General features: G+C 33.5%; 3 protein-coding genes and 1 long non-coding RNA gene across 6 annotated transcripts; all 4 read left to right on the top strand.

The window, feature by feature from the left end:
• The first annotated feature begins 1,392 nt into the window (after positions 1 to 1,392).
• On the top strand, positions 1,393 to 9,891 carry LOC145618262 (glutathione gamma-glutamylcysteinyltransferase 3-like). Of its 3 annotated transcripts, none has more exons than XM_081673039.1 (8): positions 1,393 to 1,731; positions 3,177 to 3,320; positions 3,794 to 4,032; positions 4,803 to 4,966; positions 5,788 to 5,839; positions 6,344 to 6,571; positions 6,649 to 7,134; positions 8,008 to 9,891. In XM_081673039.1, the coding sequence occupies exons 2-8, from the start codon at positions 3,197 to 3,199 to the stop codon at positions 8,068 to 8,070; spliced, it is 1,356 nt and encodes a 451-aa protein (XP_081529165.1). In that variant the 5' UTR covers positions 1,393 to 1,731; positions 3,177 to 3,196; the 3' UTR covers positions 8,071 to 9,891. The 3 variants fall into 3 exon arrangements, with proteins under 3 accessions (XP_081529165.1, XP_081529164.1, XP_081529166.1); XM_081673038.1 differs by having other exon boundaries at positions 3,164 to 3,320; XM_081673040.1 differs by having other exon boundaries at positions 3,164 to 3,320; positions 3,775 to 4,032.
• An 85-nt stretch (positions 9,892 to 9,976) lies between these two features.
• Positions 9,977 to 16,554, top strand: LOC145618261 (long-chain-alcohol oxidase FAO2-like). Its single transcript, XM_081673037.1, has 3 exons — positions 9,977 to 10,266; positions 11,661 to 11,933; positions 14,533 to 16,554. Exons 1-3 carry the CDS (start codon positions 10,015 to 10,017, stop codon positions 16,270 to 16,272), a joined length of 2,265 nt encoding a protein of 754 aa, XP_081529163.1. The 5' UTR covers positions 9,977 to 10,014; the 3' UTR covers positions 16,273 to 16,554.
• Positions 16,555 to 18,273: 1,719 nt separating this feature from the next.
• LOC145618367 (uncharacterized) lies at positions 18,274 to 21,513 on the top strand. The gene is made up of 2 exons (XR_014107907.1): positions 18,274 to 18,524; positions 21,061 to 21,513. It is a non-coding gene; the product is annotated as an uncharacterized LOC145618367 (long non-coding RNA).
• Positions 21,514 to 21,727: 214 nt separating this feature from the next.
• Positions 21,728 to 22,252, top strand: LOC145616797 (putative invertase inhibitor). The gene has a single exon (XM_081671523.1). It carries the CDS (start codon positions 21,728 to 21,730, stop codon positions 22,250 to 22,252), a length of 525 nt encoding a protein of 174 aa, XP_081527649.1.
• Positions 22,253 to 23,363: the final 1,111 nt, after the last annotated feature.

The raw sequence follows: 23,363 nt of genomic DNA, 5'->3' as shown, positions 1-23,363 counted from the left end.
GACTTTAAATGCTTCTTGAATATGCTTTTTCAACAATTTTTGTAATAAGAACTTTTTGTTGACATTTATTTATATTCTATGTTACTCGGAAACTTCATTTCACCTCACGTACCAGTGTCGGACCCTTGACACTCGGACATTGATATGACACCTGGACACTTCATTTTTAGTTCAAAATCATGGAATTTTTTCACAAAATAGCCGAGTTGGACGCTTGAACACGTATCCATGTTGGAGATGGGTACCCAAGTCCAAGTAACATAGTTTATATTCATAATTGACAAGAGCAAACGCAAATTCATAATGACAACTGATAAATTTTTGATTTTTTTTTACTCATTTATTTACTGTTGCTGTTGCTCATTTAGAGCATACCCAATGACTCTTCCAATGATGGGGGAGATTGAGATTTTGGGGCACACTTCTAGAACAAAAGGCCCCCCCCCCCCCCCAAAATAAATTCTTATTTTTTTTCCCTTTATTTTCTGTCCAATCATTTGATGACAAGTGGTTTGCTCACTGCCTCATTATTTGCTACCTCCATTCTAGCATAATTTGATATGGTATGACGCCATTGCTGATGTGACACTTTGAGAGAAGCATTTGTAGTTTGTTATTCTCACATTGACCCTACTTTCAATATAGATTAATAAAATTTATAATTGCTGCCACTACTCCACTATCTCAACCTCACTTCAATGTTATTCACACATTATTAACGCTTTTTTCACCTATTCTACATTGAAGATGCTTATTTGTGTTTACATTTTTAGCGAATTATTATTAAATTAATTTTACAAGGCGAGCCTAAGCAGTAATAATTCTAGTGTTTTGTAGGGCGAGAGAAAATATGATGGTGTATAAAATAGAAGATATAGTGTTACGGCAATCCTAGGCACCTAATAGTATGGGGAACAATATATATAATTGAGGAGGATAGTAAGGGCCCGTTCACATTTACTGAAATGAGCTGAACTGAACTGAACTGATTGGAGCTGAAGTGAACTGAACTGAACTGAACTGAACTGAACTAAGCTGAAATGAATATTTTATGAGAGAAAGAAATTAAGAGCTGAGCTGAACTGAACTTAACTAAGCTGAAATGAATATTTTATGAGAGAGGGAAAATAAGAGCTGAACTGAACTGAACTTAACTTAACTTAATTAAACTGATTGGAGCTGAACTGAACTGAACTGAAATTAATAAGTAAATGTAAACAAGCCCTAAATATAGAGTAAAATTAATGAAAAATGATGTCGAGAAAGGACGCTAGAATGAAGAGATAAGCAAGAAAATCCAAAAGTGAGGATACTTTTACAAATTAAATTTAGTTTTGCGCCCTAAATTGTCTTTTGAGTTTATTCGATCTCAAATGTATTGACCAACTTTCAAAAAAACCAACTTGGTAAATTTTAGTTTACAAAAACCAGTCACAAATATTGCAACTTAAAAAAAAAAAAAAAGAAAAAAAAAAAAAATCAAAAGTCAACATTTACCCGCCATTTTTATATTGAACAAGCTTCCATTCAAAAGCTGATCAAATCCCCCAATTTTTAAAACCCTAAATTCAAAATTGTTTCAATTTTAAAATTTCTAATTCAATTCAGTTTTCCAATAGCGAGGACTGCAATTTCTGATCATAATTCGATAATTAAATGGCGGCAGTGGCTGGATTTTACAGAAGAACGCTTCCTTCACCTGCCATTGAATTTGCTTCTTCAGAAGGCAAGGTTAAATTCTCTCTCCTCAATATATTTTCTGGTTAATTTTTATCATTATTTGTGGAATTTGTTTTAGATGAATGACTCTGAAATTAAGTGAAAGATCACTTTTTTTTACAGCTAATTTTTCTATCATTCATGAAACTTTGGTCAATTGTGACTTGTGAGTAATGATGGAGAATCGAAGAAAAAATAATTTGTTTAATGTTAGGAGATTTGGTCTCGGGTTTTGGATGTCATCCACTTTAACCAACTAAGTTAGTTGTCATCGAATGTAGATTAATTATGTGAATAGTCTTTGTAATAATCTTTAGAATAGTTTCCTAATTGTGGTATAAAATTGTATATTATAACTATTAAATGGGAGAATGAAAACTTGTTTATTATTATAGATTTATAGGTAATTAGTTAGATGGGTCTAGGTCTTCAATGGTTACATGCTAATTTTGGCTAGGGTTTGAATAATAACAAATTGTTGAGGGTCTTGATCTTCAACTCATAAAGTTTGAGTATGCGGATAGGTGAATAAAGTGAACCTATTTTGTTCATATTGTTACAACTCTTCAACTTGTGGTCCTTTGAACAATTAAATTTGGGCTTAGAGGGCCGTAGACATCTAAATACAAAATTTTCTAGTAAAATAAATGGAGCCATTATAAAAGAGAGTGGTCGTGATATTTTTCTGGACAAGAAAGAATTGTATTGAGTAAATGGAAAACCCACAGGTGAGAACGAGCTCTCCAAATTGCTATGATGTTGACTTTGAAGGTCTTATATGATGTTACAAACACTAAAATGTTGTAAGAATTTGCTTGATTATGTCAGCTATTAAGCAGAAAGAGAGTGGCGAGTGAGGTGAAATTGGGAAGTAAATGGACTAGAGACTGCATATCATTTTTAATGTTTGATTGCATTGTTTCCTACGCCTTCATTTTGTGCAATTGCTGAATTGAGAAGATCTCTCCTTGTTTCCCATGTAGAGTTTAGAGCTGAACATGTAAGCTAAATTCATTAAAACTAAATTAATACGCAGCTTGCAAAGCTCTAGAATAAATTACTGTAAACATAGCAAACTTGCCAGTGCCACCATGTTCTTTGCAACTGTACAATATGTATAAAAATTCGTACAACGTATAAACTCCTTACTGATTGATCATTTAAGGGTAAAATTAGATATTAACCATAAATTTGCTATCCATAAACCTTCATTGTGCTGAAGTTTGTGATGTATATCATTGATGCCATCATTCATGTCAATAATAGTTCTTTCACTGCATTGATTGGTTGGTAAGAACTTGTGCAACCAAGCCAACCATAGAATAAACTAAAAATGTTGGCTATCTCTACATGGAATTCCTCATATACCTCATATACCTGTATAAGTTAAGTTTTGTCTTTTAAACTCTCATTTCTGTCTTTCTTGAGTTATTCAAAATTGCAGATTCTCTTTTCAGAAGCTCTCCTGGAAGGAAACATGGAAGGCTTTTTTAAGTTGGTGTCGTATTACCAGACTCAATCAGAACCTGCATATTGTGGGCTGGCTACCCTTGCTGTGGTCTTAAATGCCCTTGCAATTGACCCCAGGAGGAAGTGGAAAGGTGAACTTTACATTTCAAAACTGATTTGGAGTAGAATCCGAGGGCTTAGAGAATGTTCTTAATCCAATTAAAGCTTGTTTGACTCTTGACTTCATTATTGGCCACTTGTGGCGCTAAGGGAATTCTCAAATAAGCTATGTTCGCTGGTTCATTTTAACATTGTTCTTTCATAAGGAGTTTCTGGAATAATTCCCAAAAAGCAAATAATCAACAAACTGTATACTTTTTAAAAACATGATTTAGTACAGTTGCTATGTCAGTGAGTATACTACATTATGTTGCTAATGCTAATGATCCTGTTGTATCTCAGATTCTCAGTATCTGATAACCAACAAAAGTTTCTAAGAAGATAGATGCTGCTTTTCATGTAGATCTTTCAATTTAATTTTTTTCTTTTCTTGATGTGAACTTCTCATTTTTTTTGTTGCTTAGTATAATTAAATATATTTCTCAGATGGGTTGTATGCTCTTAGGTCCTTGGAGATGGTTTGATGATTCTATGTTAGATTGTTGTGAGCCTGTGGAGAAAATTAAGGCTAATGGTATCACATTTAGCAAAGTTGCATGTCTGGCTCATTGTAATGGAGCAGAAGTAGAAGCATTCCGCACAAATGAAAGTACAATAGACAACTTCCGGAGCTATGTGATTTCCAGTTCTTCTTCTGAAAATTTTCACATGATCGTCTCTTACCACAGAATGTATCTGAAGCAGGTATTTAATAGTCACTCCTTACTGTCTTGATTAAAGCCTTGAAACACATGTAGCTAATGATTAAAGCTTATGTGTCAAAGTTGGTTGTCAGATACAATCTTGTAAGATATAATAAGTTCAATTTAACTGTAGTAGCAGTGTAGCTTTTCCGAATTAACTGACCCATCATAAACTGCAAGTCTCTTTTATTGTTTATTGACATTTCGTATAAAATCGTAAAAATTCTGGGATTTATCCTAAAAGTATTACTGTGTATTAATAATGTTTGTACTTTGTGCTGGATATCTTACTAATTAATATTCTCCAGTTTTATCAAACAATTGAAGAAAAATGCTGCATTTGGACCCTCTTTGAGATAGCTGAAAAAATTAAGTAAAAAATTAAAATGTTTATTTTTAGATTCTCTATGCAATACTAAATTTGCTAACTGAAGTAATTATTTCTGAACTTGTGCTGTTTTAAATGTCACCTTGAAATAGTGTGTGCTTCCCTGCCAGATAATAGTATTTTGGTGTATAAATAAATGTACTCCAAGTGTACATCTGACCTTGTGTATAAATCACTATTGTTTACACTCTCTAGTACACCGAATCGAAGGTTATTCAAACTGTTTGGGTTATTGTGATTGTAACAAAGCAGATCACTTCCAGTAGAGGTTTAAATTTTGAGGGGGAATCCACTATCACATGTTTGGCCATCTTTGTATAGTTTACTTGTGATGTCATGCTGAACTTGGTAAAAGAAGGGCATTTCTTACTTTTGTTTGGCAGACAGGAAGTGGTCATTTTTCTCCAATTGGTGGTTACCATGCTGGAAAGGATATGATTCTTATTTTAGATGTTGCTCGATTCAAGTACCCTCCTCATTGGGTGCCCCTCACACTTTTATGGGATGCTATGAACACAGTTGATGAAGCTACTGGATTTTATAGGGGGTATGTGAAGTGTGAACACATATGTAATATTACTAGTTGCTTGCTGATATGAGGGGGCAATGTTGTTTGAAATTCTTCACTGAATCTCTATATCAGTGTGCTCTCTCTTTAAGAAGCCGTCTTTTTCTGATTGAATGTCACTGAAGGCTTCACAAATCCAATGTTCATCCAAGGAATGAGTTGGCTGTAGATCTGATGCTTGTGGTTTTAGATTCTAGTTCTTCATTAAACAATTAATTCACAGTAAGCTGTGAAATTAGATTGCTTCTCATGTGCAGTCTCCTTGGAAGAGTTACTTAGTTTTCAGCTTGCCTCTTGTTCGATCAATAGCAAGATTCAGCAGTCATATTGTCAACCTATAATCTTTGATCCAGCCAACTCATTCATTATATCAATCATTTATTTGTTGTATAACCTGCTTGTTCTAATTGCATGTATGATGTTACTCTTAATGGAGAAACATATATTGGTTGTGGGATAGATGCCTATAAGGAGTAGGGGAGATTGAAACCATAAGTATATAGTTTCAACAGTCTCGGGGATTTATTCCCCAATTTTCCTGTATGTAGGTGATTCACCTCTATGTGCTGGTACCTTTCTCTATCCTCACACTTTACCCTTCACAATATCCTCATTGGCCCCTCAACACAAGCCAAAAAACAAGATGAATAGAAAGTAGATTTATATGGAATCAAAGAAAATACGAATACCTAGAAAAGGAAGACGATCTCTAGTTCATATTTAGTTATGTCACCATTGATGAAATTTTGATTGATTTAACACTTTGGCATTTTTTAAAATCTAGCTTACACTTTTGTCAGGTTCATGCTTCTATCAAGGCCTGAGAGAGCATCATCAATTCTGTATACTCTGGTACTTTTTTTTTATTTAATTTTTTTATCCTTTATACCCTATTTTTGTTTCATGAAACTTATAATACTTTCTTTGCATATTTACAATATAGTAAATGAATTTTGTGAAAATTACATGTGATTGTTTCAACATGAGCTTTAAGGGTGCTTTTGATTCACCTGCTTTTCATTTGTTTGAACTTAGTCTAGTTTTGAATTGAATTTGGGCAGTCCTTATTTTTCCTGTATTTAACTGAACTTATTTTTTTCTTACTATAACTTATATTTCTTGAAACAAGTGGAAAAAAAAGAGAACAGAATATGGCCTAATTCATTATTTCCATCACAATAGAATGTAATTATTTTGTGTAAAATATGTTTAAATTGAGCGGAAACATGTTTTGTCATTTTGTTTGTTTGTTTGTTTGTGGTTTTATTTCTTTGAAAACTATCATAAATTTTATAAATTGGTGTTCTGATGGTCTATCATAGCATTGGAAGAGCTAAACATCTAGATTTTTGGCAGAGTTGTCGTCATGATGGCTGGGACACTACGGCTGTGTACTTGACTAAAGAGGTCCCACGGCTTGTATCTTATGAAGAAATCAACAACATACAAGATATACTATCTGTTATATTTACATCTGCTCCTGCAAATCTGACTTATATCATAAATTGGGTTGCTGAAGTTCGAAGACAGGAGGGTGAGAGTAATTTTATTAATGAAGAGGAACGGGGAAGGTTGAGCATTAAGGTAGGACTTTTTTTTTTAACCTTTTCTCCTTTTCACTCTCTTTAAATTTTCCTCTATATGATTTTTATTGGTTTCAGGAAGAGGTGTTGAAACAACTACAGGAAACAGAACTTTTTAAACACATATTAGTATGGCTTTCATCTGGAGCAGATTTCATGTACAATGCAAATTTAGATGGTCATAATTCTATAGACAAAATTGCTTCCGAAGTGTGCTGCCAAGGTGCTAAGGTTTTCCGTGGCAAGGTTGGCTCTTGCAATGCAACTTGCTGTAGAACAACAGAATTGAGATCCTCAGATTGTGACATTGTTGAGTCGACCACTGTAATATCTGGCAAAGTGATTGTGGAAAATTCTGAATGTGGAGTAGAATTGCTGGTCCCGTACTGTCAAAGAAATTCTTGTTGTTCTAATAGGCACCATCCATCAGTGGTTGATGCTCTAACCATATTAATTTTGACCCTGCCTCCTGATACATGGTATCGTCTTAAAAATCCAAAGCTGCGAGAAGATTTTTGTCTTATAGTGCTCACCAAAAATCTCCCGGACTTACTCCAACATGAGGTTAGTTAATGTTACTAGATAAATGTATTTTGTGTTCTCTTATAATTTCAAAGTTGCTGGAACTTGTGTAGACTGTAGACTTATTGATGCAAAAAGAGAATATAGAGTTGGAACAGGGCTTGAGGAACTTGGAAAACCCATAAGATTTTAATCTTAGAAGTAAAATTAATGAAAATTTTGTGTTGGATTCTAAGCTTGTTTACATGGTATTATAAGGAGTATTAAGGAGGAGCATTATCATGACACAAACACTGAAACACGTGTATATATGTAATGCTATGTCGAAAAAACATATCTTATGTAGTGTTCTGTTGTATGTTCTGAAAGAAGATGATGAAGAAAGTATGTAATGTAATTGAAGTTTATGGTTAACAGATAAAAAGCCAAATGGCTTAAGGAAGCAGGAGAAAACCTTCAGGCTTTTCGCTTGATTTCAGATGTTCCACTAGTAGAAGGGTAGAACTATCATTGCCGAATAGAAAACAAAAGCAAATATAAATCTGCACCTGAAATAAATATTAAGTCTCCAATGATCCATCTTCTTCCTCCCCTCTCCCTAGTCCCTACCCCTATTTGAAAATTTGTGTCAATGTTTTGTTTGTTTTAAGGTGCACGTTAGTTACTGATATATGATAAGTGATGACGAAGCTTTAGTTTTAGGGCATTTATACTACCATTTTGGCAATTTGTGCTGTAAAAGTCATTTTCCTCTTATCTCCTTAAACAGTGTAGAAGCCTTTTATCTTGATATATTTCAGTTCTTACAGCTAGTGTTGTTTATGGTCCATTATGGACCCTGCTACTTAGTATGTTCCTTCCCCAAGATCTTCTAAAGCAGCCTCAGTAATTTTGTGTGCTTTTGATTTTTTGCAGATACTGCATTTGCGTAAACAGTTGCATTTCCTTTTGGCTGATGTTTGTTCTTCTTCGACATAGTATGATAACTACTGGTGCTTCTGTTTGAACTTCCATAGTTCCATCTATCGTAGGTGTTAACTTTCTTCCTTGCTTGAAAAGAAGATATTTGATGACATTTTACTATTGAAGTCATTGATATGTAAAAACATATTATAATAACAGGGATTTAGAAAAATTCTGTATGAAATATGAGAAATCACTGAAATTGAAAATCCACTGCATTTTTTTAAATCAATAATCATTCTATCTAATGCGGTTGTTATGTTTTCATGAGCATCCTTGGGTCCAAATTCTGAATCTTTACCAATTGTTATCTTTTTTATAAATTGAGTTCCTTGAGCATCCTTGAATCTGCACTGTAAAACTACTGCATCATGTAATATCACTTTGGTTTCTAAGATTTTAAGACGCGTAGAATTAATTGCTAGAGCTATATGAACAATTCATAAACAATTAGGAAAAGTTCCAACATTAATGGAATTATTTATCTGTTTGAGATTGTGGTTCTTGATTGAGGTTGAGGTTGTTCATGCACATGTCAATTGCTGATGTTACATTGAGGTTCTTCATGCTTAGAGGAGCACCTATAGGGCTATACCCCTGCTCCCTTGCTGTGTGCTCCTGCTTGCAAACGCAACTCGTGTTCTGTCAAGTAAGTCAATCTCACATGGCATACTTGTATTGCGTCATAGCTGTACACACACTGTCGCATATGATCCACGTACAGACTGATAAGAGCTTGTACATACAGCATAAAAAAGATATTACCTTCCCTGGGAAGTTTTAATTGATATTGTGGTTAGCCTAACAAATTCTGGAGTATTTGATGTAGATTTTGAGTCATCTTTCTAGATTTTAGAGAGTTAGTGAGTTACCCTTGTTGGCCGTAAAAGAAATTAAAAAGTCATCTTAAGATTTGAAAAGGTGCATCATTATCATATACTTTTGCATTTCATTTTTTTCCTTGGCCTTTTTTTTGCTCAAATTCAATCCCAACTAATGAGAATTTTGGAAAGTGGTTATGCCTATTTTACTCTTCAAAATACCAAAGTTGCGGGAATAACACTTGAACTAGAAATTATTCATATTACAATAACATTGTTGATGTGCTATTATCTTTAATTCTTTATATACTTTGTAAGTATATAATTATTCCGTAGTCCATTTTTCCATTATCTTATAAAAAAATTTATTTCCTTAATATTTTGAACACAAACTTTCATATGGGGTTATTTACTTGGCTAAGGGTTACTTGGCTAAGAGTTTCTCAGCTGGTAAAGGGTTACTTGGTCGGTCAGATCACCTGGTTAGGGGTTACTCGTGTGTTAGTTAGCCACACAAAAAATTGCTTTATTTTGAAATATTTTAGTGTAGATAGAATTCTTAGAAACTCTTTTTCAATATAATCTTTTAATTACAAAGTATTATCTAAAATTTCCAAGTAGGCCAAATTCTATCACAACTCAAAAACTAAATTGAACTGCAATTTTTATTTCATTTTTTTTTGTCCATATGCTAATTAATTTCAACCAATTATTTCTGTTACTCTGCAATACAGTACAAACTATATATACTCCTCAAAATTAATTTTTCAACTATAAATAAAAGTCAGGATTTTAATTTATCATTTACAAGAGGCCCCCTAAATTGAACACACATTACCTCAATGTTGGGTAGGGAAGTAGTTAATCTATTTAGTAGTCATACAGTGCAGTGAAGATGCAGTTGGAATAAGATTTCTGCTATTAGGCTGCCACGTCACCCTCAAATCTCCAACCTTTTTCTATTTAAACGAGGGAAAACCAACCAATTAAACAAACTCCCACAACAAAAAAATAACACTCAAAATCATAACTAGTCAAACCTTCCTACAATTTCTGCATTCAAACCCTGTTACTAATAATTATTTGTTTATTATCTAATTTGTTGCTGATAATTACTCGAGCACCCACCGCTGCTGCGATGGATTGCCATCCCTTGTTGAAGGGAGGGCGGAAGCGAGGCGGTGACGATGACGAAAAAAGCAGCAGTGGTGGTGGGTTTAAGCATGGATTCACATCATCTGAAATTCAAACATTGGCTAAGTTGGTTGAAGCTATTATCCCTTCGCTACCAAGTTCGTCTGTGACTGATGAAATTCGATCTGTTAATCCTGAAGAAGCCGTTTTTACCTTTTTTACTGCCTCTGCTTCTCAGCCTACTATTCCAGATGAGGTAATATAACTTCCTCCGTTTCATAGTGTTCTTTTCGCTTCTAGTCATGTAACTCATTACTCATCTCTTGTCACGTGAATTTGTTTTGACATGTACCTTGCAAATATCCAAATTGTTAACTTTTTTATTAATAATATATGGAGTATAATTTAAGAAATTAATAGAGTAATAGTCAAATATGTGCATTGAAAATCGTGAAAAAAAAAATTGAGGGATTATAAAAGATGGAGCATGATTGCATGATATTTTCTAAGATTTTTATGATGATTATGTACTATTTAGATATTTAAGTTTAATTGTATGTTTGTGATGCTGGTTGCGAAAGTATTGAGTATTGACTATTGACCACCAATTTCTAATCAACGCTTTTGACGATCACAAAAGTGTCCACTTCTTTCGTTATCTAGGTGGATGACTTTTGATTTCATAATTAATATATATCGCGTTGAGAAATAAATAGAAAATTTCTAGTAAAACGACTACACCGTGTTAGTGTAATCCTCTTACAAAAGTATGAATAGCGAAAATAGATAATTCGTATAATTTTGTCGGGATAATATTGATTTAATGGTACCAAATTAGTTTTTCTTTTTTTTTTTTTTTTTTTTTTTTTTTTTTTTTTTTTTTTTTTTTTTTGCAATGATTAACCCATTTAATCTGACTTTGGACCCTCCCATCTTAATTTCAGCAAAAATATACAATAATAGTTGAATTATTTATTTGATGAATTTATACGTCCATGTCTCTTTCATGCTAGCTAGTAGCCAGTTGGTTTAAGAAATTTATTGTACATTCTGGTTTTTGCCGTTAGTCTTTATCCCCGGGGTCCAACCTTGACATAAACTGTGTTACCGCGACATAGTGTTGCTCCGGTGCTCGCCCCACCCTACTAACCACCGTGTAGTGGAATGTAAACACCAATTTTAAGTGGTCATATTGAAATTGGAACACCTTAGTACTAAAGTTTGAGTTTTAATTTGACATAGGTTGAATCCTGTTTATTATTTGGCATATACTTTGTTCTTAGACTTTAATCATCAAATTTTAGCAAACATAGACCTTTAATACTTAAAAGCCATAAGCTTTTGAATAGTTTAAATTATACAAACATTATTTATTGATTTGCCTTTAAAATACTTTCATTAATAGAGAAAAACATACGGAAAAATCTGGTTCATCTACTTCTAATAGAGATTGGTGATAGTGGAATCCAACTTCACACTTTCAAATATACGTAGTAAATTGTCTATTTATATTTATGCTAACAAGAATGCTCTGATACCTCAAAGTGGGAAGAACAAAAAAGAACACACAGGATTGTGAATTTGCAATAGTAGTAAGTGAATAGTTTGTCAAAGAGGTAGTTATAAATTCATGTAAATAAAATTTTGCAGGTGGCTGAGTTGATAGCCAAAAGAGGAGTAAAAGAAGCAGTACTTCTAATGAAATTGGTGATGAAACTGCTATCAACAAGATTAGGAACACTTTTGATTTGTGGGAGGCTTTGTTTGGAATGGAAATGGCCTTTTATTCACAAATTAACTGAAATGAGTTTGGAGAAAAGAGAAAAATTGCTACAAACTTGGTCTAAAGAAAGTTATTGGACTTCCTTAAAAGTTGTTTTTCTTTTCCTCAAAGTTGCTTGTTGCTTCGTCTTCTTCTCCCGGGTAATGCTCCTAATTCTTACTTGCAATTTATTATATTTCGTGTTAGGAAATAGTTTGACTAACACATATGTCAATGTATAAGTTTGAACGTAACTATATTACTGCTTGTATGTGATTACGTATTACTCCATAATACAGTAAAACTTATAAATATTAGTAGTTGTAATATATACGTACATTGAAACTGATTTAACAATATATTATTGTACATTTAAGGAGTAGTTTTTTATGGTAGTAACTAGTAATAAACGTGATCAAAGTGAATGTATAAACAATGAAAGAGTGAAATTGTTACAGATATTCTAGAACAGATAATTACATCTACAGCTGTTGTTTTTGGACTTATGTCTGAAACTAGTTGTCTTTTTCTTAATATAGTATTGCTGTAATGTCTTACAAATTACTTCATATGATCGATTTCTCATATGCTACTAATTCTACCACATAGATAATTGATGGGGAAAGGATAGAAATTAAACATATTCCGTAACAATTAATTGTGTTAAATATAGATTTTTAAAAAAAAAATCATATCGATCATATCCTTAATTATGAAGGGTTAATAGCATGACAAGTTGACAACTAAAAACTAATATTGGACAAAAAGAAAACAAACCATTAATGATAAATTTTATTTTTATTTTAAAGGAAAAACCATGGTCCTAAACCTCCTAGTAGGCAAGTACCAGCAATTAATGTCATACAATGCTTGTTAAGTAATATTCCGTACGTACAATTTCCATAATTCCCGTGAAAAAAGAAAGAAATGAGCAGTGTGTTATGGGACGGAGCCATAGAGGGAGTAGTTAGATGTAGCTAAATTAGCAAAGCCAACTCTAACCATCCTACCATTAGTCTAGGAAATAAACAAATGGTAGCCCAAAAGAAAAGCCTAAAGTAGTTAGTAAATTTTTATTTGATTTGATAGTTTTTAGTTTTCTTACCCCTTGATAGTAGGCATATTATGTTTCCTGAAACAGGGAAAATTGTTAGTTTAATTATAACTTAGTATGCAAGTCTACTCAACACAATAAACAACTAGATTTTGAACAAGTAAAGTATTAATTTTGTACGAAAGATGTGGGTTTGAAGTTTGAACATGTCTAAATGTTAAATTGAGATTAATTTATGCTTTCTTATTTTGTATAACTTGTATATATTTTTCTATGAAGCTTTTATGCTTCCTTATAAATCACACGAAAACGATTTGGCACAAATAAATGTAAGTGAAGTGTGATTGCAATCTCAAGTAATGAACCAAAATGACTACTATCATAACTTCATAAGAATTACTTTGTATGTGGCATTACGTTTTGAAAATCAAAGGTTTCAATACATGTTCAATATAAGAGTTTTCATTTACTAATCAATTGTAACATATGGAACATATTACCTAACATTATGTCTCTTTTCTGACTTTTAAAGATGAAATTATGTAAAGAAACAAGCAATGCAAGTGAAAAAAAAAAATTGAACTTCGTTGAAAAAGAGTGTAAAACAAAAATATTTAGACTTTTTTAGTTGATTATAAGTTTAGACACCTCTAATGTTATATAGTTTAGATCATTAGCATTTTATTTCTAGGAGGAGGATTGTTAATTGTTTTACCGCCATGAATCTGTAGTTAATATTACGCTTGTGTCTAAGATTGATAATCGTAACAAATTGACAACCGGGTATGGGTTTGGGAAGATAAGGTGAAGGTTTGGAATGATAAAGGAAGGACCTTCTGTTATTTTGTGTTCTGAAGAGATAAAAACAACAGACTGACAGTTTCACTCCACCACGTTCCTCATACTCTTGGTTGATTGTCCTTTTTAATTGTCTTTTCATACCTCGGTATATTCTGATTAGTTTTAGATGATTGATTCAATGCTACGCAGTACTGCCAACTTGCTTAGGTGTTCAAAGTTTAGGAGGGTGGTATCCGAGACTTAAGAAACTGGGATGGAATATCATCTACATCATTGGGCTGTCTTTAGCAATCATCAAATTTTACCTTACAGCCAACTTAAACCCGAGTTATATTCTTATATGTGCCCAATCGTCCACCATTTGAAGTAATAAGTTGTCACGCTATATCAACCATTTACTATGTTGTTATTTTACACAAATTGAAGGTCACTAGTTATAAGATTAACCAATAATTAACTACAGGAAACATATATCTTCTGATCTTTGGGCTCGGTACTTCTTAGATGTGGTACGCTAACCATAGTGATGATTGTTAGAAATGCAGACAGGCTAGTGTGAGTATTTTTCTCATGATATTAGTATCCGAAGTATAGGACATTGTTAGAGCAACCTGTGCAACTTGTAAGCTCCAATGACAGCCTCTGGCAGTTCATTCATCTGAACCTTCAGACTATATTCGTCTTGTAGTAAAATGAACAAATTTTAATATGATTAACTTCATTAGTGTATCTTTTCTTTGAGGATTCAAGAGATTCTCGTTTTATTTTGGATACATCACTTGTTTAAATGTGTTCATTGGCATGGAACTGTATTAATTTTACTAATACCTTATGTACATATATATTTATCTGTGTTTCGAAGTCATATCTGAACTCATGCCTTTCTTTTTCTTGTAATTTTGTAGGCTGATGACAAGGCTGAAAATCCAACATGGAAAGCCATCGGTTACAAGGTGGACTCTAGAGAGCCGCCACTGGTGAACTCCCAAGAACGAAGACCACTTCAGAAGGGACTAGTTGAGTGTAGGAAGATGAATGACTCAACTATTGTTAAAGCTCTCGAAGAAAAAGGCCTAAAAGTTGAAGAGGATGTCAACCAGAGAGTTTTAAAGATACAATGTGACGCTGTTATAGTTGGTTCTGGTTGTGGAGGAGGAGTTGCAGCTGCCATTCTTGCAAGTCAAGGCCATAAAGTAGTGGTCCTTGAGAGAGGGAACTACTTTGCTCCAGGTGATTACTCCTCTTTGGAGGGACCATCATTCGATGAACTATACATGTCAGGAGGATTGCTTACGACTCTTGATGGGAAAATGACAATCTTTGCTGGATCAACAGTTGGTGGGGGGTCTGCTGTGAATTGGTCAGCGTCCATAAAAACACCGGATAATGTCCTCAGAGAATGGTCAGTGAATCACAAGTTACCTGTTTTTGGAAGCCCTGAGTACAAATCAGCCATGAATGAGGTGTGGGATAGGTTAGGAGTCACAGAAGATTGTTCAGAAGAAGGGTTTCAGAATCAAGTTCTTCGAAAAGGGTGTGAAGGTCTTGGCTTGAAGGCTGAGAGAGTGCCGAGGAATTCATCTAAGGATCATTATTGTGGTTCATGCTGTTATGGATGTAGGACCGGAGACAAGAAAGGAACTGATACTACTTGGCTGGTAGATGCAGTTAATCAAGGTGCTATAATTTTGACAGGATGCAAAGCAGAGAAGTTCATAGTAAATCAGGATGAGAATGGAGGAAGAAAGAAATGTGTTGGAGTCTTAGCAACATCATTGAGCAAGAATGTATCAATGAAGCTTCTTATCGAAGCCAAAGTCTCGATTTCAGCTTGTGGATCTCTCTCAACACCCCCTCTATTGATACGTAGTGGACTGCAGAACTCGAACATTGGCACAAACCTTCATCTGCATCCTACACTGTTAGCCTGGGGTTACTTTCCTGAATCTGCCTCGGCTTTTAAAGGAAAATGCTATGAAGGAGGAATCATTACTTCACTACATAAAGTAACTTCTGAAAATTCCAACGTTCATGCTATCATAGAAGCGTCTGCACTAGGTCCTGCAGCATTTTCCGCCTTAGTGCCATGGGTCTCAGGGCTTGATTTCAAAGAGAGGATGGTAAAGTATGGAAGAACAGCTACACTTTTCTCATTAGTCAGAGATCAGAGTACAGGTGAAGTTAAAAAAGAGGGCAGAGTTAAGTATCGCTTAAACGAATTTGATAAGGAAAATCTGAAGATAGGGTTAAGACAGTGTATCAGGATTCTAATAGCAGCAGGAGCTGCTGAAGTTGGAACATACAGAAGTGATGGGCAGAGGTTAAAATGTGATGGGGTGAAAGAAGAGGAGGTGGAAGAGTTTCTGGACTCAGTTATTGCACCAGGGGGTGCAAGGTCTAGGACCGAGAAGTGGACAATATATGGGAATGCTCATCAGATGAGCAGCTGCAGAATGGGGGCGTCCGAGGAGGAAGGGGCAGTGGATGAAAATGGAGAAACTTGGGAAGCCAAGGGACTGTATGTATGTGATGGAAGTGTTCTGCCAACTGCTTTAGGAGTTAATCCTATGATTACTATTGAATCAACAGCTTACTGCATTTCTAGAAGAATTGCAAGAGCCCTTAAAGATGGAAATATAGAATGAACAAAGAAGTGAGTACATTTAAACTTCACATTGTTTATTTGATTTAGATAAAGATGGCTTCATTATACAACCAGTTGTTTTATAATGACATATTTGACCTCTGCATAGCACTGTAATAAAGTTCTTAGACACATTAGGAGTTTAGGACTTGTGTTTAATTCAATATCTACAATAAAATGTTATATAATGTGTTGTTATACTATAATGTGTTGTTATACTGTATTATAGAGAATTAAACTACACATCTTTGTCCCTAAATGAAAGTCATGTTTGGGTTTTGCACACTTTGGTTTGAGGAGCATGTTGGATGATAAAGTCAAATTTAAATCCCAATAAAGATTTGTCATCCTTAGGTTTGAGGAGCATGTTGCTCTTGCATTCGAATAAAGTATTTCATAGAGAAATTGACTAAAGCCCCTAATAGTGTCCGACTGTCCATTGGTACTAAATGTGCCTAGATGGTATCACCCTAGCACAAAATAGTTTTCATTGGTATACCAAGTACCAACAAGCACAAAATTAAAATATAAGTTTTGTTGGTATCAACTAAATAATTTGTTAATATTAAGTTGATATCATTCAAATACGACTTTTAGTACCAACAATTATTATTTGGGTCCTTGAAGACTCAAGTTATTAGAGGCTGAGAATTTATCCTTTACTTTTGTAAGTAGTTGAGATCCCAAAGTTTCCAATTGGTCCTTCTAGGGCACTCACGACCTTGGCTTTTTAGAGAATCTTGTTGTGGGTAAGCACAAGTGCACAACACAATGCAAGGGGGCAACATAAGTGAGATTGTGGATAAAGGATTAATGAATATAATGTATGAATTTGTAATTTAGCCTAATTTCATTTTATATCTTCTTTGTACTTTAATAATATTTAAATATTATACCGCTTCAAAAGATAAATGTTTAATGATAATTGTTTATAAATTATTCTTCTAAAGCAATTAAAACAAATATACTACTCTATATTTGATGTTAAAAGATAATTGATTGTTGCTCAAAGTGGATAAAATGAAAAAGAGACTCGTTTATTGATGCATGGGTTTAAGTCTAGCATAGATATATAAAATCATGATACTTTCTTCGTTTCTTTGGTATTGCTCCATAGTCTTCCTTTAATCATTTTGATGTACCATTGAATTTGCTTCATATCATGAATGATATAAAAGGCTGTTATGTATAGGGGTAAGCAAACCTAGTCCAATATCAAAGTAGTGTACGTGAGAGTAAAGTAAATATTGAAATTGGTTATTTAGAAAACACAAAATATAAATGAGAATGAATTATGACGGTTGATATTATATACATGGCATTTGTTTTTTTTTATGTGCAATATAAATGACACTTGTTATTTATATTTCACTTTTTTAGTGCAGTATATTATATACATGACACTTGTTTTTTTGGTGCAATATACATGACACTTTTTTTTTTGGTGCAATATAAATGACACTTGTTATTAATATTTCACCTTTTTAGTGCAATATACGTAACACTTATGATTAATATTTCACTTTTTTGGTGCAATACACATGACACTAGTGATTTATATTTCACTTGTACTCTTGCTTACTTCAAACTCATTTTTTTAAAAACACACTTCAAACTCAATTTAATTAAGCCAAAATAAGTTAATTCAGCAAAATTAAGCTCAACAAAAATAATAATAATAATAATAACAATAATAAAAAATACTTCATTCGTTTTTTTTAATAAAAAATACTTTTTCCGTTTTTTTATTATTGCACCATACATGTTGGGAACACATTTTTTGGTAGTGGGAAAAAATGAGGAGAGAGAAGGGTAAAAGTACAAAAAAGCCATGTGATGTAGCATAAAATAAAGAATCAAATGTTAAATGTAAGAGTATATATATAGTGTGAACACGCATTTTTGTTTCTCAAAATGAAAATGGTGCAATATTTGTGAAACTTTCTTAAAAGGCAAGTGGTGCAACAAAAAAATAACGGATTAATTTGTAAAAATTCTTTGATTTAGCAAAATAATAACATAAATTTAGTAAAAAAAAAAAAAAAAAAAAAATGAACCAAAAAAAATTCAAAAAATAAAAAAGTTTTAGTAAAAAGAAAAAAAAAAATTAATTAATTGTCAGTAAAAACAGAGCTTTAGAGCTTACAAAACCCATTACCATCTGTCTCCTCCATTTCATCGTACTCTTAGTCCTCCATTGAAGCGGTTTCTAAGCTAGTGAGCTTCCTTTTCTCCATTGAAGCAGCTTCTGAGGTAACCTAATTTCTTCTAATCATCGAATTTAAATTTTACAATCTAATGTTATTGGTTAATTTAATAGTCACTATACTCAATTTAGGGTTCTTCTAAAATGGATTATTGAACTATTGCTGAAGCTATGAAACATTATAACTTGCGATTACATTTCCAGAATTTCGCTATTCATATTCTTATTCAATTTAGGCAAATTTAATTGCTAATTTATTGTCCTGGGCCGAGGGCGGCCGCCATTTTCAGTTGTTTATTTGCAGCTAATCTTACTAATCAAAGTGATTATTGATTATTGCCTGCGATTCGTTAACCGAAATCCTACATTGCAATTTGACTTGATAGTTGCCGAATGTGGGCATAAGGGTTTCAAATTGCTGATTAGGGTTGTTTGATAAAGGGTGTATTGAAGAGCATTTAGCAAATTTGGAGCTACTAGTAATTCTTCTAGTTAGGTCAATATACTAATTTTAGTGTGTTTTATAAAGCATATATTGTTATATTCCCTTGAATTGCTTATTGAATGCTATTCTATCACTCGCAGCGTTTATATATAGCTTATTGATGCACTTGCCAGAGTCAAACTACTACTAATACACGAATTTCATTTGTAGAACCAATATTGCTCAATTTTAGATCGGCCATTCTGATCTGATAACTGCTTAATGCAGATGGTTAAGACGAACAATTATTGATATATTGTACCATGGATATGACTGTTAATATTAGAATATCTTAGCGATTGATGCCTTATACATCCAATGAATTCCCCAAAACCAATATAGAGCTGAGCAAATAAATGAGAAAAAGCCTGTGGAAGATCCAACCCCTAATCAGAATGGAAAAAAAAAAGGGAATTGACCTGTCTAGTTGCACTTCATGTTTTGATCGACTTATTCATTGTTCAGTTGTTTCAGCGTGACACAATCACACAAGTGTGCTATGTTGACATGTACACCTTATATTGAGGGTGAGCGAAAAAAGTCATGAATGCATCTATCCAAGAACTGTAAATTGTCAGCCTATAACCTTTTCATCTGTTTGTATTGTTGAATGAGTATTCTTGCCTGGTTTAATTTACTACCTCCGTTACATATTATTTGCAACGATTAGACATTTTCCCTCTCTACTTTATGTCAAATCGTTGCAAATAATATGTAACGGAGGTAGTACCTTATTTTACCCTGGCCTACTCCATTGTCCTTTCTAAGCAGGCTTCAAAGCTCAAAGAGTACTCATGTCACAGTTATAGATATTTCTTGTGTCGTGATTCTTGATCTTTTGAGGAATTTCTTCCATTTTCGCCATGCTTAAAATTCACCTTTTCCTGGTTCCTCCCAATTTTTGTGAATTTGTCTCCTGTGTTTCCTCTCATTTTGAGTCTTATTGGATAATTCTCATAAACAGAAGATTGTTTTAACTTAAACAACATAAAGATCTACTGCATTTTTTATTTATTGTCAAGTTGTTTAAAACTTAAATTTTAGGCTAAAATCCGTTCTTTTGTAGAATATGTATAGGAAAGTATCGATCCATGAACTGCACACTTTCATGTTTTGACAATCAATAATCTTCCATTGTCACTGTATAGTAATTCTCCAAACGAATCTCATAGAAAAAATAGTAATACTCCAAAAGACTTGGCATTGTCTACCTGCCATGTCCATGGTCAGAATGGAATTCCATCGCCATCTAGCATCCACTCATCCAGTGCACTTTGAGCCTCTTGTTTTCTTAGGAAAAGGAGAGGGTTGGAAATAAATTTATCTTTGGGTGGAAATACATTTATCTTGTGTATTCGTTTTTCACAAATGTGTGTGTTAGATTGTTTTATTAATTCAAACACAAGGGTGGTCAATTTCCACAACTTTTACAAAGTCACCTCATATTTTACTAAGGTCATTTCTCGGTTTCTCCTCATAAAGTTCACCTCTGAAAACTATCTCACATCCCATAATAGTGACCCAAGTTTTATTGGATGTTTACCCATCATTCTCTTTATTTATGTGTTCATACTGTTTTGAACCTTGAGCCAGAATCCTGTTCCTGTTATCACACTATTAAAATATGGAAAAGAAGAGGCCAAAAAATAATTATGTAACAAAATAAGGAAGCAGAAGAAAAAAAAATGTAAAATTCTTTGAGCTATTAAGTTTGTTCTTCTCTACCCCTTTAACTAGTTTCTCAATCACTGTTATGCATAGGAACTTCTCATCCTCACTTTCTTTTTCTACCACAAAAGCTCTGAGGTGGCTGTGTTCTGGACTGAGCAAAATCTGTGTCTGTGTCTGTGTCTGTGTCTGTGTCTGTGTCTTTTGAGACACTTTATCTCATTTCAAGTGCCTGATAATTATTTGATAGACTTACATTTTACAAAATGTAGTCGATGCTATGTGAGATTTCTTCTTGATCTGTAGTTTGACTGAATAAAATTCACTGATTATGTTAGGTTTTATATCGAAGAATTGTAGTTTCACCAGCTGCATGTATGAATATTTTTCAATTTTTCCTTCTCTTATTTAGCTTTGTTTGGCATCTGCAGAATTTGAAAATGAAGAAAGGATTGCACCCTCAGATGCAATGGATATCCTATGTAACCCAGAGTGGTAGGTTGATCAATGTCATGATGAGTAAAATTCACCGAGAACCCAAAGTTTATCACTTCAGAGCAAAACGTCAGATGGCTCAAAGCTTGGGGCAGATTGCCAAGTTCAAGCGCCGTTATGAGCAGGAGCCGAAGGATGAGGTTAACAAGGAAGAAAAATAAGGCGTCTAGTTTTATGTTAGCTTAGTTTCTATCTGCTGAAATAAATTTTTAGCTTGGCATTATTTGACATGAATTTAAGTGCTTATTTAGAAGGTTATCATTTTATTTTGATTCTTGTTATTTGCTTCTTTATTGGGTTTTAGCACAATATCTGGAGGATATTACTTCAGATATCAATATTGTTATACTTGGACAAATGAGGAGAACTTATATCACTTCAGATATCAATATTGTTATATTTGGACAAAAATCATGAGAAATTTAATGCTTGAGAAAAACATCCATATACTGCGGATTTGTGGGCATCTGGTTGATTACCTGTATCAAGCTAATCTTTTTTTGTCTATATAAGTCAGTTTTGTATGTTGAGTATTCTCATCTCTCTCTGTGTCTAGTATTATACGCAATTAAACTAGGCACAATGCATTCCATCATTGTAAACATGGCTCTCTTTTTTGTTTTCATCGCTTCACCATCAACTCTATGCAATGGGCTGATGAGGAAGTTGAACAGCGAGACTGATCCAGTGGTGCTAACATGCCGGAAGACAACTGACTTTGGCTTTTGTGTCTTTACACTCCGGTCAGGTCCAAGAAGTGCCAAAGCAAGTGTCCAAGGGCTAGCCCAGATAGCCCTTGGCAAGCTTGAAGCTCATGCAAAGGAAACGTCAACCTATATTCAAGGACTGCAAAAAGCCTGCCCTCCCAAGCTGAAGACAGCAGTTGGTGTTTGTGTTCACTTCTATACCTTAGCTACTAACAATGATGTTCCTGCTGCTGTAAAATCTTTAAATGTTAAGGCCTATGAGGCTGCGAAAAAGGCGGCTTCGGCTGCCATGGAGGACAGTACACAGTGCCAAGATGAAGTTAAGAAGAACCCTTCAACAATCTGGCAAATGCTAAATAGCAGGAATGTTTATATGCATGATTTGTCTCAATTAAGTAATGATCTTATAGGATTATTATAGTAGTTAAAGTTTACAAATGGAAGTGAAGGTTGAAATTTTCAGTTCCTCCATAGTGCCAACGAGAGTTACTGCTAGCGGGATTAATTTTTTCTAACGCTTCATCATTTGTCTCATAATAAATTTTCCGTATTTTTAATATATTTAATGGTCTTATTCGGTAAAGAGGTTTTTGGAGAGCTTATAACTTATTGAAATCTGTTTGGCAAACAACTTATTAGCCTTGTTTTTTTTGTTTTTATTTTGACGTCAACTTATTAGCGTCGTTTGGTAAATGGCTTTAGGCTTTTTTGTAGTTAATCAGTCAAAAACATGTTTGGTTAATGGTTTTTTAGTTGCCTGAAAAGTTGGCTTTTAAGCCAAATTGAAAAGGCTATTGGTAGTTGTTTATGGCTTTTATAATGCTAAATGACTTTTTTAGCCCTAATTAATTATTAATTATGGGTAAAAAAGTCTTCTGACATTACAAAAGCCAAAAACTATGCATACTAGCTTTTTTAATTTGGCATTTTAGCCAACTTTTCAGCTAAACTAAAAAGCATAAACCAAACATGATTTTTGATTGTTTAACCACATAAAAAAGTCAAAAGCAAACCAAAAAGTCATTTAACAAACAAGACCATGACAATGATGTTACTTATACCTTTTATTACCTCGTACTGTTCTTCATTTTTTTTGGCATATTTTGTTCCTAAAATCATACACGACTCTAAGTTGTAGCTTAATAATGATAACTACTACTTTATCCCAAAATTATTATAAAAAGGAACTTGATGAGCAACCTCAATACTTTAGATACCTAATTAATATATTACCTAAAATAAATTAAGTTTGGAATGCTTACCAAATTCAAGCTTCCATCGGTCTAATTCATATTTATGTTACTTTAATATCTCCACTTTTAGATCTTTTATGTTGCCATCGCCTTTGAAACGCTCGTTAGTTTTTGCCTAAAATAACAACAAATTGGGAGGAAAAAATCTCTAGTGTTGTCAATCAATCAAAATTAAACTTTTGAAGACCTATTTAAAATTTTAAACACAATTAAAAATGATATTAGTTTATCTTTCAAATTTTGTGTTGTGCACACTACTAATCGTTGACAATAAATTGA

This window comes from Chenopodium album, chromosome 26, assembly GCF_948465745.1.
Source record: "Chenopodium album chromosome 26, dcCheAlbu1.1, whole genome shotgun sequence".
Classification (NCBI taxonomy): Eukaryota; Viridiplantae; Streptophyta; class Magnoliopsida; order Caryophyllales; family Amaranthaceae; genus Chenopodium; species Chenopodium album.
This window is presented reverse-complemented; position numbering and strand designations above follow the sequence as displayed.